Source organism: Mchenga conophoros, linkage group LG8 (assembly GCF_057382185.1).
Source record: "Mchenga conophoros isolate Kocher_MC1m ecotype Shallow Benthic linkage group LG8, M_conophoros_male_GT1.1, whole genome shotgun sequence".
In the NCBI taxonomy this organism is placed as follows: domain Eukaryota; kingdom Metazoa; phylum Chordata; class Actinopteri; order Cichliformes; family Cichlidae; genus Mchenga; species Mchenga conophoros.
Genome location: NC_140533.1, coordinates 24,456,894 through 24,476,327, shown reverse-complemented (window position 1 = coordinate 24,476,327; position 19,434 = coordinate 24,456,894). Strand labels below are relative to the sequence as shown.

The following is a 19,434-nucleotide window of genomic DNA, read 5'->3' as shown; positions in this document are numbered from 1 at the left end:
ATTATCTGACCAGCAGCTGTTTCTCACTGCATACTGCAAGAATCTGATTAAACTTTACCCCAGCGTACAACCCAAAACGAAAACCAAGGTGAAAATCAGATTTTTACAGTTCGTTTGAGGTTCCCTGTAATAACTTCAGATTCTGGAATATTTTACGTGAAATTGCAGTTAACGGGCTTCAACACACATGCACATGCGCACATTTGAGCAAAATAGGCTGTGGAGTTGAGGTTGGAGTCTCTCTTCACGGGGTCGAATTACTGCTCGAACTGGATTCAATTACTTTTATGGGGATTGATTGATCTCGCCCAGCGCAATGGAACCAATTAGATTCTCCCAAAAGTGCAAACCCTCTCCAACCTCCCCTCCAGACATGCTGAGAAATGCGCTCAATGTAATTCAAAGGATTTCAATTAGTAATCGACCCTGGTCTGGTGGTTCCCCATATTTCTGACATGATGATGTGCTGATGCTGCTGCTTCCTCCCCCCCCCCCCCCACTGAGTTACACCTTACCCTGTGCTCTGACACACTGCACACCGCTGTCAGTTTCCATTCCTGTCCTCACTGCCTTATTTTTGCTTCTCTCTCATTACCCTCTTTCTTCTCTCTGTCTTTCGCTTGCTGTTTGTCCCAGCTTCTGCAAATAGCACCCATGCCTGGCAATCGCAGTCACGTAAGTTACTTCAACTTTCATTTGCTGCAACAGGCAGCGTGTTCTGCTCAAACTCGCTCTGCTTGCTGGCTAATGCGCTACATGTGCTCCAACACTCTCACCAGCAAAGCGTTTGGATTATTCACGTAAAACTCTAAGCTCGAAATCGGGCGTAGCTGCCAAATGCTGAGATAACACCTAAAGGAGTGACACCGTCTAGAAAAGAGCGTGTTTTTACTCTCAAAACTCCAACCAGTTTAAAAGATGAGGCCTGGGAGATGACACTCAGAGGCAGCAGACTACATTTTTACACAGATTTTTATCACACAGCTTCTGAAGTTCATACCAGATTCATTTTAGCCTCATTAGTCTTTAATGGTCCATATGTTGTGCTGAAAAGATGCCCAACCTCTGCAGGACTTTAGTTTAATTACTCCCCCTAGTGAGTAGAATCAACAGTCGACCATGACTGTTAAAAGCAGTCACTCCCTCGACTTCTTAAAAAATATCTTTGACAACCGCGTGAACTCAAAGATTGTTTTGTTGTAAAATATGGGCTGGTAAGTGGGGAAGATCGACAATAAAATGGTGTGAATAATAAATTCCTGGGAAGTAAAAAGTTGTCATCTTTACGTCTTTAAAGTTACATTTTCTTGCCTTTAGTGTTCCAGAAAGTGGATTACTCCAGCTACAACTTGTAGGGATAAGTGTGCAAAACGTCAAATCAGTGGTGCATTTACTGCCATATTGTGCACCAATGTGTAGCTAATTGTGCACTAATACAGATGGATACATTGTATGCACCTATATCGAGTTCATGCACGCTGTATAATATATTATTACTTGTATTAACGCAACTACAAGGTGGACTATTATTGCAAAATATTAAAGTAATGACACAGCTTGTCGCTGAAATACCACAAACTCATTCTCTATAACCCCGCAGTGCGTTTTGCTCCCTATCGGCCTCAAGACATCGCCCTCAAACCTCTGCTGTTTGAGGTGCCCAGCATCACCATGGACTCGGTCTTCACCGGCCGCGAATGGCTCTTCCAAGAGATCGACGCCCACCTCAACAACCCCAACGTCAGCACCAACCAGGGCGTGGTGATAGTAGGCAACATCGGCTTCGGCAAGACGGCGATTATCTCTCGCTTGGTGGCGCTCAGCTGCCACGGCACCCGCATGAGACAGATTGCTTCAGACAGCCCCCAGGCCTCACCCAAACGTAGGCATATGTTAATTTTAAATATGGTTTGCCTGGTTTTGACTGCAAAATCTTAGTAATCACAAAAAAAAAAAACCAAGCTGACTTCCAGTTTAAAATTGCAGTACTTTGGAAATCTTAATGAGTCTTCAGCCGTTATGTAAAAATATTTCACATATTTGAGCTGCCCTTGAGTGTGTTTGGCTGCCTTGTGTCCAGATGGAGAGGGGCTTCCTCTTACCCAACCCCAGCCTACGCATGGCACCCTCGGAGGAGGCAGCTGTCCCGGGACCCCAGAGATGAGGCGACGTCAGGAGGAAGCCATGAGGAGGCTGGCATCTCAGGTACTGGACACACCTTCACTTTTCAGCCTGCAGTAAACAGACAAAACACAGAAAAAGAATCCGGGTTAAACATTTGTCTCAAAGTATCAAAACACTACAGCTGATTGGTGTGTTTTTGACTTTTCCCCCCTCTCGTAGAGTGCTTTTACAAATGCAAATTATCTATTTTTCAACCATTTGCTTCACAAATAAGTGTGCTTGAAGTGATTGTAATATGAAATTTGCTGCTCTTATTTGATTGCCGTATATTAAGGCAGTGTAAGTGCACAAGCTCAAACCACTCATGTGTATTTCTACCTCCTGGCACTTCCATATCCCCCGACTTTTATTTTCACAGCAAAATCAGTTGCCAAATATTGTGTCAAGAGAATTTGCATGCCTCTGTATTGTTTTGGATTTTGCAAAGCGTATCTGACTACCGAGGGGAAAAAATTTCTATTCAATCATCTAAATGGTCATCTTAGATTTAAGGTTAGCCTTGAAATTTCCTTGATTTGATAAGATAATTGTCTTTTCATGTCTTAAATTCACATTGTTAGTAGGATAGCCAGTGACATGCTCTTTTGAAAATACCTTTACCAAGTACATGCGCAGAGATGGCTCATGTTCTGTCAGAAATTATGCAGTTTCAAGCTTTTGAAAGAAAGTTTCTTGCTACCAGCAGGCACTCACAAGGGGCTTAGTCCTGAGGTGGTAGAATTCAAAAACAGGTGCTGGAGATAAGCTGCGACTTTGCCTTTGCCCTTTTGAAACGTTCCAAATTACGTGTGTGGCTCTTTGTTGTGGTAAATGCTTTTAAATGTTGAGCATTAACTTCCTCTAACCTGCCCGCGATGTAAACCCTTTGTGATGTGTGAAGCCGGCTCTCTTTCCTGCTCTTCTTCCTGTCTGCTGTTGCACCTCAGTACCCCCTCCTTCCCCTGCTGCGTAGCCATCTGCATCCCCAGTCCCAGCCTGATGCATTATGCAGATGTGTTTAAAAAAGAAAAAACAACTTTGCCAGGGAGCCTTATGAAATATTTATACCTGCAGAAAGCCATTTCCCAGCCAGGCTATTAGATCGTGTTAACTCTGTGAATTAATAATTGAGCTCACTCCCTTTTTCACCCCTTTTGTTTTAAAGCCCTTTATTCCACTGTGACCAAAAATTAGCATTCCATTTTGATTAGTCTTCTTTTTTTTACCCCCTTCCTTTTTTCTCACTGCCCTCTGATCGTTGCCACCGCTTCTGAAAGTTCAAGCTCTTTGTGATCTCTTAGTCCCCTGGAGTGCTCGGTCACACCTGCTGCTATTGTTTAGCCGGCTAACCTCTCAGAAAATTCACCTGCCCTCTGCTATTTTCCATCTCACCATGTGCCTGTGCAAAAATAACTTTCTTCTTTTAAAACTCATTCTTATATTTGCTTAATCAGTTAATCTGAACATGTTTCAAGTACGTAGCTGTGAATTATGACAGTTTAACACTTGACTCCTTCGTACAACAGTCTTCTCACACATGAGCATGCATGAACTAACTCAGAGTCAGTCTCTTTTGGCAGCCGGAAGCGATGAATTATTAATAGCTAAAACCATACAGCGAAACGAGCAGTATTATGTTTCATTATGCTGCAATCATCCACCATGAAGTTGACTCAATCCCAAATGAGTTGTAGCTGTTGTACACCGGGAAAGCTGGCTTTGCACTGACGGAGCCCTGAAAAAAGTGTTATTTCTAAAAGTGTGTCATGTGTCCCCAAGTGCTCCTTGACACCGATCTTGAGTTTGCAATATCCAAAGGTTGCTCAAGGTTGGGAGTACCAGAGGGAAATGGGGAGTGTTCACCTTTACAATTCTCCAAATGACCTGGCTTGCAATCTTCTCCCAACTCTCTGTCGCCCCCAGGTGGTGGCGTACCACTACTGCCAGGCAGATAACGCCTACACCTGCCTGGTGCCAGAATTTGTGCACAATGTTGCGGCTCTCCTGTGCCGCTCACCGCACCTAGTCGCCTATAGGGAGCAGCTGCTGAGGGAGCCACACCTGCAGAGCATCTTGAGTCTGCGGTCCTGCGTCCAGGACCCCCTGGCCTCCTTTAGGAGAGGGGTCCTAGAGCCTTTGGATGCACTTTACAAAGGTGAAGCATTTAGAGTTTGTATTTCTCAAGTATTTCTGCATATGTGGACAGATTAGCTCAACTAACCTAGGGAGAAGAGGGAAAAATATAATTCTGAAAAAAAAAAGGAAAACACTGGAAGATTATTAACTTAAACTATAGCTACCAGTTTGAAATTGCAAAAAATTGTCACTAAACGTAATAAATAGCTTTAAGTGTAGTATTAAGTAAAAGTAGTGGACAGGTGGTTGAAATTGAGTATGTCTTTCTTTATATTTTACTTCCAGTTAGCCAGTTAATTTTAAAAATGATCTTGAGCAATAGTTCTCCAGGTTTTTTGATGGTATTTCAAAAATGTTCTTTGGACATTGGCTGCTTTTATTCATTTTCAGTCCAGTCCTTGTACATGAATCATTTTCAGATCAATGTTTATTTTTAAGCCACTTAACCCTGACCTATAAATCAAGCATTAAAAGGGCACCAAACTCAAAGGAAATAGGCAGTAAACAGACAGCTTAGCAAAGAAAATTTTTTAAATTGTATCTTTAGGCACTTTGTTGCCTATCACAAAAAACCTGATTTTCCTCTGTTTTTTTAGTTGAATCTATGAAAAATGCCAAATATAACAGTTTGACAGGCATGAAATAGTATTTTTGCACCACCAAGGTGATTCATAAAGACCTATTAACAGGAAAAAAATGTCTTATCTTGGCATGCTATGAACAATTTTTTTTAGGAAACTGGGCAAGTGGAGTACAACTGGCAGGTTTGACAGGGCCTTTAAGGTAGGACAGATTAAAGAAAGGCTGGGATAGGTGGTTTAAAATAGTAACCATTACAATTCAGAGAAAACATGCATATTGCACTTGATCTGCTCTATGTGTTTGACAACATTATATTGTTAAGGTTTAGAGCAGCTACATTTGAGATGTCTGTAAGCTCCATCTTTCCCTTTCAGACATTAGTAGTTTCACTTCAGCTGTTTGAGGTCCTGAGCTGTTTATAATACATAAAAAGGTTCATCTTTTTATTACATGTTTTCACTTAATTTTCTCTGTAGGTCTAAATGTGTTGATAATTTACATATTGAGCTGTAATTTTTAACAAGTTAAAAGTATTTTTCTCACAATTCAAACTTTGTGCCCTTTCACAGTCTAATTTATTCCCTGACTTGACATTGGTTCAATATTAATTTCCTTATACTCAAAGTACTCACAGTATAATTATTACCATATCAAATTTCTTTCTCAGTGCTTGATCTTCAGTTGTGTTGTGGGCTCGGGAAGATATTTCAGTCAGGACAACTGTAGTCTAGAAAAAATTACATTTCCTTCTTTAGTAATGAATATTTTGGCAGAATGGTTCTGTTCTGGGACCTCTGTTAAACTTCCTCATACATACATGGAAAGCCAGGGCTGAGGAGAACAGCAGCAAGACACAGATGAAAGGAGAAACTGGGGTGGAGGAGGTTTGCAAAGTGGCTTGCACAGGGAGCAGCAGCTGTAGGCAGGTTAAAGCAGCATGCTTTTTAGCTGCGCCATAAGGTGATGTGGACTCGATTGCAGCAATTGGGGCTGAGCTTGACTTCATGGCCTGCCTGAACTTCCTCTAACCTTCACCCCGTGTTTTTCAGAGAGGAAGATTAACTCTGAGGAGGATCTCATTATCCTCATTGACGGCCTCAACGAGGCTGAGTTCCACAAACCAGACTATGGAGACACCATTGTCTCCTTCCTCACCAAAACCATCAATAAGTTCCCTCCCTGGCTCAAACTGGTGGTCACAGTCAGGACCACGCTACAGGTAGAAGTCATACCATCTTATTATTTATTTTTGACCTCTATATGAGTTCCTGTACTTGTGAGTATCTACAGTTTAACAGTATCGTTCTACCAACGTCATGAAAAATGACTTCCTAACTGAAATCATTCTGACTCTCCAGGAGATCACCAACGCGCTGCCTTTTCACCGAATCTCTCTGGACAGCCTGGAGGAGAATGATGCCATAGACCAGGACCTGCAGGGCTACATCCTGCACCGCATCCACAGCAGCCCGGAGATCCAGAACAACATCTCGCTCAATGGCAAGATGGACAACACCACCTTCGGCAAGCTCAGCACCCACCTCAAGGCCCTGAGCCAGGGATCCTACCTGTACCTCAAACTCACCTTTGACCTCATTGAGAAGGGCTACCTTGTCCTCAAAAGCTCCAGCTATAAGGTATAAATTTGTTATGGCTTTGACACTTATGCTAATATACCTAACCCGACACTGACCTCAGAATTAATGAAGTCTGTGCATGCACGTCACTTATTATTTGCAGATGCACTGCTGGAGAGCTGTTTTTGTTTACCTGCACTCTGACATGCATTGTGTAGAAGTACTTTCAAATAACTCGTGTTGTATTCAGACTGTCAAAAACAATCTTTCATAAATTATGCATTTGAAATGTTTTGTTGTAGTATTTCATTATGAAATATTTTATCTCACGGCCCCAGATTCATTTAATTTCATGTATTCAGACAGGCTTCCAAACTTTATTTCTTAAAAAAAACATTAAAAAATGACATCTGATAAATCCACATTCTTCTCTCTAAGGAAGAGAAAGTGGAATAGTTGAAGATGGGCTGTACAAACATGATCCATTATTCATGTGGTGTAGGGTTATATCCAGAGGAAATCAGCATTACAAATCTCTTCCATCCTTCCTTCCTCAGGTGGTTCCAGTCAACCTGGCTGAGGTATACCTGCTGCAGTGCAACATGCGCTTCCCCACACAGTCATCGTTTGAACGGGCGCTTCCCCTGCTCAACGTGGCTGTGGCCTCGCTCCACCCGCTGAATGATGAGCAGATATATCAGGCCATTAACGCTGGTTCGCTGCAGGTAAGCTATTCCAAAACACACAACACCTCAGACCTTTGGACCTTCTAGTGAGGCCGTCAGTGGAAGAAAACGGGGTTCTTGTTGATATTAAAACTAGACATCCTGTTAAGGGGCAAGGAGGAAATAAAATTCAGCTTTGATGCTTTTTATTGTTGATGATTAATTAAACACTGCTGGCTTCTGAGTAGGGGTAGACAGAAAATAACCAGTTTTCTTTAATGGGTTTCAATATACAAATATATTGAAAAACTTCAAAATTGCTGAAATACTATTATAGAAGGAAGATTTTCATGTCTTTAAACATTAAAACATCATCCTCTTATTACTCATATTTGTGGTGGTATTTGTGCAGTATTGTTTGCTTCCCTGACTGATATCGACGTCATCTAGGCAGCAAATCCTTCAGGACATAACTGTTGATAAACGCATGCTTTTGATCTCCGATCTTTAACATTGAGACCATGTTTGTGGTGACAGGGCACCCTGGACTGGGAGGATTTCCAGCAGCGTGTAGATAACTTGTCGGTCTTCCTTGTGAAGAGGAGGGATGGCACCAGGATGTTTGTTCACCCCTCCTTCAGAGAGTGGCTGATCTGGAGAGAAGAAGGGGAAAAAACAAAATTCCTGTGCGACCCTAGGTGAGAAGGGGCAGGCAGACATGAGAAAAGAGACTCTCCCCATCATGATTGCTGAAGATGATCGTAAGAAGGTTTAATAAAATCATAATAAAACAGAGGTTTATTAACCGGATTTTGGGGAACATGTGAACAGCTTATTGGATTTTTGGGGAGAAAGCTGTGAAGAATTCACAGGCAGTATTCTCATTATATTTAAAATTGCATCTATAGTGTCACATAATCAGAATCTTTAAATGCAAACGTCTCTGTTTACACTTTATTTTCCTGCATTATAATTAAAACTCCACAGATAACAAAATGTTATGACCTGATGACTCAGTCTCAAGTATTGAAAGTGTTTTTCTGTCTCCACAGGAGTGGGCACACCCTTCTGGCCTTCTGGTTCTCTCGGCTGGAGAACAAGCTGAACAGGCAGCAGACGATTGAGCTGGGCCATCACATCCTCAAAGCACATATCTTCAAGGTATACTGTTGTTTGTCCTCACACTCGTCTATAGATACACACATACACGCCCCCACGCAGCTGTGGTCTAGCTCTGCAGTAATGAATATTTACACACTGTCTCTCTCTTTTCAAGGGTCTCAGCAAGAAAGTCGGAGTTTCCTCATCCATCTTGCAAGGCCTGTGGGTATCCTACAGCACAGAGGGTCTCTCAGCTGCTCTTTCTTCACTCCGAAACCTCTACACTCCAAACATCAAGGTACAGGTGCTAGCACGGCTGAGAGGAGGATATTCAAAAACACTCTGGATACTAAAAAATGAAAACTTCTCTGACTATGCTTCAAAGAGATCTGCCTCTCTCTGGACTGAGATGGTTTGAATACCCAAAGTCATAGTTTGCAGTGGTAGCTTTTCCTCATATTTCTTTATTTTTGTCTTTAATCCATTTGTTTAGGTGAGCCGGCTGCTGATGTTGGGCGGCGCCAATGTGAACTACCGTACAGAGGTGCTGAACAACGCCCCCATCCTCTGTGTCCACTCCCATTTGGGCTACATGGACATGGTGGCTTTGCTGCTTGAGTTTGGCGCTTCTGTTGATGCACAGTCTGAAAGCGGCCTCACGCCGCTGGGCTACGCTGCTGCTGGCGGGCATATGACAATTGTGACTGCACTCTGCCGCAGGAGAGCGAAGGTTTGTGAACGGAAATGGCAAGGGGAAAAACTGGCCTGATTTCCATGTAACATGTTTTTGATCAAATCTATATCCTGCTACCAGGTGGACCACTTGGATAAGAATGGTCAGTGCGCGCTGGTTCACGCAGCCCTCAGGGGCCACATGGAGGTTGTGAAATATCTTATCCAGTGTGACTGGAGTATGGGGTCGCAACAGCAGTCACCGCAGACTCAACAACAGTCGACCTTCACCAAGAGTCACGCAGTCCAGCAGGCTCTTATCGCTGCAGCCAGTATGGGATACACAGAGGTACAGCAGGGACACATGAATGGGGACGAATTTGGGTTATTATGCCACATAAATGGTTCTTCAAATCTTAACGTGATGATTAAAACCTGGGTACTCAAGCCTAGTCACCTACAGACAGATTTAGACTTGCAATCAATGCATGATTTAGATTTCTGCAGGAAATCTACGTCCTAACTCATGATGTAACTGAATGTAACCCTTCTGAACCCAATGCTGCAACCTTCCATGCTATTCAAGTTGTTGCGGACTGCATTGACCCGACATGTGGTTACATGTCTCGGTATGTGTACGCCAGGTTACGTGGAAAGTTGCGGTTAAAAGGTTTCGTTATGTTGGAAGTTACAGTGTAGGTTTCCTGCATAAGTCTAAACCATGCATAAATCAGGGAAACAAACAGAGGGAAAGGCTTAAAGCTGAGATGGTTTACATGAGAATCGTACTTAAGGAAAACAGGAATCTCAAACTACATGTTTTTGTTATTTAACTTCTTTAATTAAGTACTTTATTTGTATTTATTTATTTTTTTTCCATTTTTGAAAACAAGCGTTAACACATTTTTATTATTTTATTATCAGAGTGTCCTCCAGGACATTGTGAAATGTAATAATAAATATCTTTGAAACACTTTTAATAAGTTATACTTGACAGTCAGTTGTTGACTATATACAGACACTGATCAAACTTTTAGCCTGCTGCATTAAATTATAATGCATATGGAACTTTGATGTTCTGGAGCCTAACTGGACCGCCTTAAATTTTAATTGAATACCACTGCTGTTCAGTTCCTTTGAGCTTATTTCTATTATTGACTATTTTCATTTTGTTGAGTCTCTGTATTAAGTTGTAATAAAAAAAAAGTGACATAAAATGCTAGAAGTACTTGTTATTGCACCATTTTTGTGGCTTCATGTACAGCATTCACACCAATGGTGGTGGTAAATCAGATTTAGTAACCCTGTAAAAGAAGCAATAACTATAGAATTTCTCATTGAGGCTTGTTCTGCTGTGTAAGCCATCTGTTAAAGATGCTCTCTGTAGTCATCACTTGTTGGGGGAAGAAAAGGAAGGTTACATTAACTTTTACACATTTGAAGTCACTTAGAAATGCCACTATTTTTTAAAGTAAGGCTATTAGCATTATATTAATCAGAAATGTTGTAAATGGTGAACAATGCAGTCACTCATTGCTATTCATTCATTCATTCATTCATTTGCTTTTTGATACACTAGCCACAGATATACTTTTTCAAACATCACTCCTGTTTTTTGTTTGTTTTTCAACCCCATTGACAGTTTTATGGTGTTAAAATTCCAGCTGATCATGTTAGCTCAGCTCAAAATTCAGATTTCAGAGTACAAGTTCAGTTTTTATAGGTTTGCTGTCCCCTTAGGAATAATTTTCTTCTGGGACTTTGTTTTCACACAATAGGATGTGCTACTCCCTTCCCAAACCACCACAAAGTTAATCAAGCTGCCAGCTGAGGCCTGTTAGGAGTTTATTTCTCAGATTGTGATGTTCCTATCCTCTCGCTCAGTTATGCAGCGATGTCTTCCACTTCTTTCTGTTTTGGGAGGGGAGTAGTACAGACCGCTGTATGAGAACTGAAATGCGGTTCATTTCTGAGAACTTAATTAGATTCAGAATAAAGAGGCTTTTGGTCTTTTTAAGAGGGACAAGAAAATGATGCTCTGAATACTCAACTGTCCAAATGTGCCTATTTAATCAGCAGAACAGTTTTCATATTTAAAACTGGATAATTGGATAAACATACAATAGGTTACACAATGTGTCACTGAAACATGGGCGTGATGATTGCTGATAATTGGCCTATCTGGTATGTTTGTGTGTAACTACCAGCTGTTAATCACACGTACCTGCTGTAGGGTTTGGAGAAAAAGCACTTTGGACATTTTTAAATATATGAATTATATGAAGTTAAGCTGGATGGTAAATGTAATGCGATTCCTAATGTCAGCTCACTGTAATATAAATATATTCTGCAGTTGACTGGCAGAGATCTGGTTGTCAGCACTGTTGCTGATGACTTGTGTACAATCCGGTCTCTCAGATCAGATTACAACAGATTTAAAGGGTAGTAGATTTCGCTCTGTAAGAGGAAACTTGGACATTAATCAGTGCCATCTTGAATCTTATTCCCCATCAGATCGTGTCTTACCTGCTGGACCTGCCAGAGAAAGATGAAGAGGAGGTGGAGCGGGCTCAGATCAATAACTTTGACACTCTGTGGGGAGAGACAGGTGGGAATCCATACTGTAACTGAGCATTATGCATCTAAAACCACCAGTTCAGAATAACAGATGACTGTGAATGCTCATGTTAAATCCCCTGTGCAAATGCAAAGATGTATCATCGTTTTTTCCCCATAAAGTTCAGACTGATGGAGTTTCTGTGAGAGGGTTTTTCACTGCGAGGCAGAGCGCTGCAGTGCGGATGTGGGAGATGTTTCTTGTGTGTCTGCTGCTGGCTGCTGCTGCGTCAGACGCTGATGACAGTGCAGTGGTGTCATTGGAGCATAGACAGGGCTGGGCCCACACAGGGGAGAGGAGGGGGGCTTTGACTGAGCTCTAGGGTGCTTAGAAATGACTAGTCTGATTGCAGGATGTTGAGAAATGTAATGTATCATTATAACCTAGAGCTATAAAACCTCATTGCAATCTTTAGTGCCCCTGCTACAGTTTTGGAACGACTGTCTTCTCACTGTTGAAGAGGGGGAGTCATTCAGCTCTGCTTTCATTGTTTATAAGGGTTCAAAAGGGTAACAGCTGTTCTGGCACATGATTTCCAATCCCAGTGTTACTAGATAGGTCAAGTGGAAGTATGTTAACAGCCTGAGGGAGACTATGCATATTGACACTTAGAGTTTATGATATACCTAAATGTTTCTCCAGCAAAGAACAAGTAGGTTGAAGCTGGGCTCACACTACCAGGTCTGCTGCCGCTCTGATTCAGTCTGCTGAAATGATTTCAATTACATCTCTCCTCTCCTCGTCACTTAAAGTACCTGCGTCTTATGTACATTAAAGCAATAATCAAGTCAGTATGTGTAAGTGTAATCTCTATGAACCTAAAGCTCGAGCTTCATACTGGTCTAAACTCTCTTTCTCACAGAGAGAGGATATCCTTAATATGGTCATCGGGCTCAGCAGTCTCTCAAGTCTGTTATTCAAATTAGAATAAAGTGAAAGGGAAAGGCGTTCAAATGGCTTACTTCAGACAGAGGATGAATTAGGGGCTCAAGTCCCAGCATGAGATTAATAAGGATTCTTTTGACTTACTAAAAAACGAAGATATGCAATTATGCAAAAAAGTATGGAGTTGGAAATGAGCAGATGATAATATGCTAATTTTGTGCTCCTAACTAGCCATAACATCACACGGTTGTGTATCTGTGCATTCAGCTCTAACTGCAGCCTCTGGTCGTGGGAAGCTGGAGGTTTGCCGTCTGTTACTGGAGCAGGGTGCAGCTGTGGCTCAGCCCAACAGGCGAGGCATCGTCCCACTGTTCAGCGCCGTTCGGCAGGGACACTGGCAGGTCAGTGGCCACCTGATCCTATTTGCTAAATGAATATATTTTGCTTTGAAAACTTGCAAAAAAATGAAAAATTTGGATGCATCTCATTAGGCTTTGGGAAAAGCTTAATTTTCCCTGCTGTTGCCTAATCTAACTGTCAGAGTAATAGTTTTAAAAATGAATTTCTAGCTGCAGTTTTCGTGTTGCATTGGGTGTTGCAGATTGTGGACCTTTTACTTACACATGGAGCAGATGTGAACCTGGCTGACAAGCAGGGTCGTACGCCTCTGATGATGGCCGCCTCAGAAGGACACCTGGGAACTGTTGAGTTTTTACTAGCTCAAGGTGAATAAAAAAAGAACTTGAAAGCAAATTGAAACTCAGTCAGGTCAATGTATTTAGCTAAAAAAATACTTCTGTCACAGCAGGAAACCGATACAACATTGTAATTGTTGTTGGGAAGTGTTTGTGCACATCTCTCAACAGATCTTCTGAACTCAAATAGTGAAGGGAAGAAATATGTGTCGGTATTTGCCTGATGGTCATGCTAGCACTGCTAAATGTTTCTGTATTTGGACTGGGTGCAAACACAAAGTTGTATATCAAAGTCAGACATGATGGATGGCAGGAGAATCAGATTTGACAGGTCACAGGAGCCAGCGAAGGATAAAAGAAAATCCCCTTAAAATGGAAAAGATTTAAAGCAAATATATTTGCCTCAAATTGATTTGAGATTACAACACAAGAATACTGACTGCACTAATAAAACTGAACCTAATTACGGTTTTCAAATTATGTTTACTGTAATTGGATCCAAATGAAATCAATGGCAAATTTACAAAATCAATCAAAAGTAATACAGCAGTTAGTTATTAAAAAAACAGAGACGCACAAATACAAACCAGCCAACCACAGATGGAGATTACTCTGAGATGGAGTACAAAAATACGCTTGGCTGCGTCTCACTGTTCCTTGTATTGTTTCCCGTCCCAGGAGCCTCCCTGTCATTGATGGATAAGGAGGGTCTAACTGCTCTGAGCTGGGCGTGTCTGAAAGGCCATTTACCTGTTGTCCGCTGCCTGGTGGAGAGCGGAGCCGCCACTGACCACGCGGACAAGAACGGACGCACGCCCCTCGACCTGGCTGCCTTCTACGGTGACTCTGAAGTGGTATGTAGCTAATGTGGAAACCAAAGGAATGCATATACGACACCCATACGTAGCTCGTATGTGTCTGAGCAGGTTTTTATATTGCTGACATTGATTTAGCAAATTTGTAACTAGCTTAGCTATTTCTATGGTAAGCTATAGAGTAGTATGATTTCTTTTTTATAGACAGAGGTGTCAAACATAAGGCCAAGGGGCCAGAATGGGCCTGGCAAAGACCCTAATCCGGCCTCACTGGGCATATTTCAAACATTTTAAGGAAAGCACCAAATTTTGACTTTTAAGTATATTTTCACAAGTTCTACAACATTACCTTTACTGATAAAGACCTCCCAAATGGTCATACATAATAATAATAATAATAACTATCAGCAATTTGACCTACAGTAACTCGTCTTGCTGGATCAGACCACACCAGCCTTCACTTCTCACGTGCATCAGAGACTCCTTGGCCAACCATGGCCCCCGTTGCTGGTTCATCACTGTTCCTTTGTTGGCATAATGTACAAGAGAGGCTTTGGAATCCTGGATGATATGTCTCTCTGTCCTTCTCTTTTTCGCTCATTCATTCCATTTTCTTTGTCTCTCCAGGTCCAGTTCTTGGTGGACCATGGGGCCATGATAGAGCACGTAGACTACAGCGGGATGCGTCCTCTGGACAGAGCAGTGGGCTGCAGAAACACGTCCGTGGTAGTCGCCCTGCTAAAGAAAGGAGCCAAGATAGGTAAGAGCAAGTTGACAGAATTAAAGAACCTATTATTTAGCAAACAGACGAGGGACTCTTAAGTGCAGCACCTTTGTTCTGTAGCACCACATAACAGCATTATTTGCCTGCTGTGAAATAAGATACAATTGGAGATTGTATTTTGGCTGAAAAGGTCATGCATCGGCGTTTAAGCATGAGCTGCATGAAAGACTATAAAAGGAGAATTCACAAGATGATTGTGTACACACTTCCTGCTGGTCATTATAGAGCACTGTAGTACTCCAGTGTAATAAGCCATGGATTCAGGTTTGTGTCTCCATGTAGCATAAACAACTTCCTGCTACTGTATGCCATCCCACCCCCCTGGTGCTGCTTCTCCACAGCTATTTATGGCTCTGATGTGTTTCTTTTTATTGTACTACTGTTGCTGTTGTGTTGTTTTGCTTTCTCTCTCTCTGTCATGTTCTCTCAGCGCCTCTGTTTGTCTCTATCGCTCACGCTATCTCCCTGTTTCTCTCACAATCACGTCCCCTCTCTCGATTCCTCTGCGGTTGCTCAGAGACAGGTTGTTATTAGCGCTTGTGGTGGTTTCTTTTTGTTTTTTTCTTTTGTATCTTTTTGCTGAGGCACTTATCTCCGCTTCTCACTGCTGCTTGTATTCCTTTTCTCACTTCTCTTCCTCCTCCACCATCATCACCTCTCTTCTCTTTCACCCTCCTGCTGTTTCTATCTCTTTCTTTCCTCTCATTCCTACGCACTCCCACACCCCTGTTTCCCTGCAATCCTGCCCTCCCCTTCCTACTTACACTCCATCCCTTGCTCATGACCTCCCTCCTCTTCCCCTCTTACTCCTATCCCCCCGCCTCTCTCTCCGGCCCCAGGATGTCAGACGCTGCCCAGTCGGCCCCGAGGTAAAGCCAAGGCTGTCGACTTCTCACCCTACCAGGCATTTTGACAGCTCTATCTCCTCTCTCTGTGTTGTCTGTGTCGTCCTAAGTGTCGGCAGGCGAGCTTAGCTACCAAAAACCTTCCCAAACTGACAAATAATAACATGCAAAGGTATTAGCACTGACAGAGACGCAGTCGGGATTGCCTAGAGGTAGATGCTAACGTTGGTTAATGACAGCATGCCCAGCCTCCAGCCTGTGACGTCGTATCAAGGTGTTGACCCTCCATCCCACAGATGCATGACGGAAGCCCACAGTAACTCTTGCGTGGTAGTGATTTAGCGTCACTGCATGTATTTGTAATACCTCTGTGCCACCGCCACCACAGACTGCAGTGATAAACCATCCTCCAGACGTTTTGTCAGTGTCAGCTAGGCCAGGCAGCAGCATTCCCACCCTCACCACCAGTTCAGGGGACAGCTCACGCCTGCAGAGCCCCGTTTTATCCCTCCTGCTTGCCTCTTTTGTTTTTCCCGTAACTGCCCCTCTGTCTCCTTGTGCTAAATCCTCCTCCTTTTCATCTCTGTGGTGTGTGCACATGTGTCAAGGATTGCTGTTGCGCAGATACAACAAAGACCGTTTCAGTCAAGGGATTGTGTTTGATTTCTCAATCATTTTTTTCCCCTGTTAGTTTTTTTTTTCCCCGTTTGATTTTCTTGCTTTTTAATCACGTCTGTGAATTACTGTACACCTGCACTTCTTAACAAGACAGAAACTGTGTATTAGTAGAAAGTCATGACAGTATGCTTTGATTTAATTTCTCTGTATACACATCTACACTAGGTTGCCTGGGCCAAAACATATTTGCAGATATTATATAATTAATTGTTAAAAAAACAAAATAAAAAGCCACTTTTCACAACAATGACAATGCTAATTTTTGTACGACAAATAAGCACTTTTAAAAAATTATTGGCAAATGGCATTTGACCCAGGCATGATGTCACGATGGTGACAGTGCTCTCGAGGTGTCAGGATAGTTTTTTATTTATTTTTTCGTAATCTTTCCTCTGCAGTGGATTGCCTGTCTTTTCTCTTCCATTCCTCCATTTTGACTGTTGTCCTCATTCCTGTTATTATTGTTGTGTGTACTGTGACTCCCAGTCGCTCCTCTCCTCTTTCTCCTCCTGCTCCTTCTCTCTGCTTATTACTGCGTGTCTTTCTTTCATCTGCTCCCCCCTTTGTCACACAGGTCCAGCCACGTGGGCTATGGCCACCTCCAAACCCGACATCATGAACATCTTACTCAGCAAACTCATCGAGGAAGGAGACAGTTTCTACAAGGTCAGAGAACAGGCTGTGCACTCAGCAGCTCAGATTTCATACTGTGAATGAAAGATGGGTTATGGATATCCTTTATATGCAAGTTTAAAGATGCCTTTTTGGTAAAGTCATAAACTCCCATTGAAAAATTCTGATCTTTGTGTCGCATATCTGGCTATAAATCATATCCATATTAGAATATTCATAAAGCCAAAGACATTATTTAAATAAGATCTCAGTAGTGTTTGTCCACAAATGAATTTATATGGCTAATTAGATATTTTGCAATTTATCCATCTAGATTGTTTTGGTGCACGTTGCCCAATTTTGGAAGCTAGTACATGCCTATCCCCCATCTTTGTGAACACGAGAATGAAATGACGTAGGAGTTTCAAAGGAATACTATAGATACATCTTCTCAAACATCATAGGTGTGTTTGACTGTCTGTGACCTTGACTTGAGTGTCAAGGTCACAGAGTTTTCTGAAAATACTGTGAACGCGATAACTTGAGAAAGACGCCATCTTGGATTTTCAAATTAATATCATAGATCCATCTGCTTGGAGGGTGAGGGGTAGCCCACCAGTATTTTCTAATGTGTTATAGGTGCTTAAACGGTACAAATGGACTATTTTAGCCTGTGATGTAGTCGCTAGAGAATATTATGGTGCAAAAATATATTGGGCATAAGTTTTGTGGATATAAAATACATATCATTGGGAAATTAAAATCACACTATGTTCTTATAAGGTGTTACAAGTGGGCATTTTAAACCTCTTTTTAGGTGGTTGGGAAAAATGATGACATCATAATATCTGGTTTAGAATAGAAGATGAAGTGCCTACGTGCTCTTTATGGTTCTTCAACTCCTGATCATGTCGGGGAAAATTTGCATTGGCTATTTGCTGTAATGATCTTTTCTTTCACTTAAAATAAATGGAATTAAAGAGGACCCAGCTTACGGTGCTAAAAGTGGAAACAATGCTAAAAAAATAACTTAGCAGAAATGTCTCTTTCCAGAAATCAGTTTCTCAAAATAAATCGAGAGCAGTTTTGTTTGGGGAAACCGCTCAGATGCTTGACTGTAATGCCGGCTAGCTGCATGCTTCTTCTGGCTGGTCATTGTAGTTTATTAAAAAGAAAATGGCTCCTACATAAAACAGCTTACACCAAAATGTATTAGACGATTTGACTTGGTGCAATTTATTTATTTGTTGTTTGGTTTCTGGAAAGAAACTAAATGTATTTTAAGAAGGTAGAAATCTTCTATTCTGTCTATTCTACAAAACTTGGCAATTCACAACAAAACCATCCAGATGGATGAATAGCACTGCAACAGTACTTGGAAAAAATGATTTTGGAATTTGGGTGCAGTGATTAGTCCAGCTGGCTCCGTACAAGAAAGTTCCTGATTCAAAATAACTGATTGTAATCATGTATTGGGTGGAAAATAAATGGTTACCAGCTGAAACATCAAATATCTGAAGAATATGAAGTTTTCATGTTATCCTGTGTGGGTACTTCTTTGCACAGTCCAAATACATGCTTGGTAGGTTAATTAGTGAACTTGAAAGTAAATTAAAACAAAATATAATTTTACATTAAATAAAAAAGTTTTAAACTTAATTAAAATAAAACATGTCTTAAATTAAAATAAGTAAACTGTAATGTTTATTGCTGCCAAAAAACAAGTTAAACACATTTGGACAGTGAAGGAATGTCAGGATTCTTGCTCAGAAAAAGGATCAACATGCTCTGAAGTCAGTTCCAGTCCACAAAAACTTTTTTTGTAACAAAATATCGATTTCTGCTGTCCCTGTATCGATACATTATTAGCAAACAAAATATCACGATACTACACAGTATCGATTTTTTTCCCCCACCCCTAATATATATGTGTGTATGTGTGTGTGTGTGTGTATACAGTGGGGCAAAAAAGTATTTAGTCAGCCACCGATTGTGCAAGTTCCCCCACTTAAAATGATGACAGAGGTCAGTAATTTGCACCAGAGGTACACTTCAACTGTGAGAGACAGAATGTGAAAAAAAAATCCATGAATCCACATGGTAGGATTTGTAAAGAATTTATTCATAAATCAGGGTGGAAAATAAGTATTTGGTCAATAACAAAAATACAACTCAATACTTTGTAACATAACCTTTGTTGGCAATAACAGAGGTCAAACGTTTACTATAGGTCTTTACCAGGTTTGCACACACAGTAGCTGGTATTTTGGCCCATTCATCCATGCAGATCTTCTCGAGAGCAGTGATGTTTTGGGGCTGTCGCCGAGCAACACGGACTTTCAACTCCCGCCACAGATTTTCTATGGGGTTGAGGTCTGGAGACTGGCTAGGCCACTCCAGGACTTTCAAATGCTTCTTACGGAGCCACTCCTTTGTTGCCCGGGCGGTGTGTTTTGGATCATTGTCATGTTGGAAGACCCAGCCTCGTTTCATCTTCAAAGTTCTCACTGATGGAAGGAGGTTTTGGCTCAAAATCTCACGATACATGGCCCCATTCATTCTGTCCTTAACACGGATCAGTCGTCCTGTCCCCTTGGCAGAAAAACA

General features: G+C 41.6%; 1 protein-coding gene across 12 annotated transcripts in view; it reads left to right on the top strand.

Moving 5' to 3' along the window:
• tanc2b (tetratricopeptide repeat, ankyrin repeat and coiled-coil containing 2b) overlaps positions 1–19,434 on the top strand; it is a 171,438-nt gene that overhangs the window by 146,031 nt on the left and 5,973 nt on the right. For 9 of the 12 annotated variants that reach the window (XM_085285134.1, XM_085285140.1, XM_085285133.1 and 6 more), the window contains 19 exons: positions 637–675; positions 1,601–1,882; positions 2,081–2,205; positions 4,087–4,318; positions 5,931–6,100; positions 6,240–6,518; positions 7,016–7,183; positions 7,661–7,821; positions 8,176–8,284; positions 8,400–8,522; positions 8,718–8,954; positions 9,039–9,245; positions 11,411–11,504; positions 12,666–12,799; positions 13,000–13,123; positions 13,772–13,947; positions 14,536–14,668; positions 15,532–15,561; positions 16,790–16,881. In XM_085285134.1, coding sequence (XP_085141260.1) covers positions 637–675; positions 1,601–1,882; positions 2,081–2,205; positions 4,087–4,318; positions 5,931–6,100; positions 6,240–6,518; positions 7,016–7,183; positions 7,661–7,821; positions 8,176–8,284; positions 8,400–8,522; positions 8,718–8,954; positions 9,039–9,245; positions 11,411–11,504; positions 12,666–12,799; positions 13,000–13,123; positions 13,772–13,947; positions 14,536–14,668; positions 15,532–15,561; positions 16,790–16,881 — 2,915 coding nt within the window. The remainder of the gene's footprint in view (positions 1–636; positions 676–1,600; positions 1,883–2,080; positions 2,206–4,086; positions 4,319–5,930; positions 6,101–6,239; positions 6,519–7,015; positions 7,184–7,660; positions 7,822–8,175; positions 8,285–8,399; positions 8,523–8,717; positions 8,955–9,038; positions 9,246–11,410; positions 11,505–12,665; positions 12,800–12,999; positions 13,124–13,771; positions 13,948–14,535; positions 14,669–15,531; positions 15,562–16,789; positions 16,882–19,434) is intronic. The other 3 variants (XM_085285137.1, XM_085285136.1, XM_085285138.1) reach the window with 3 other exon arrangements.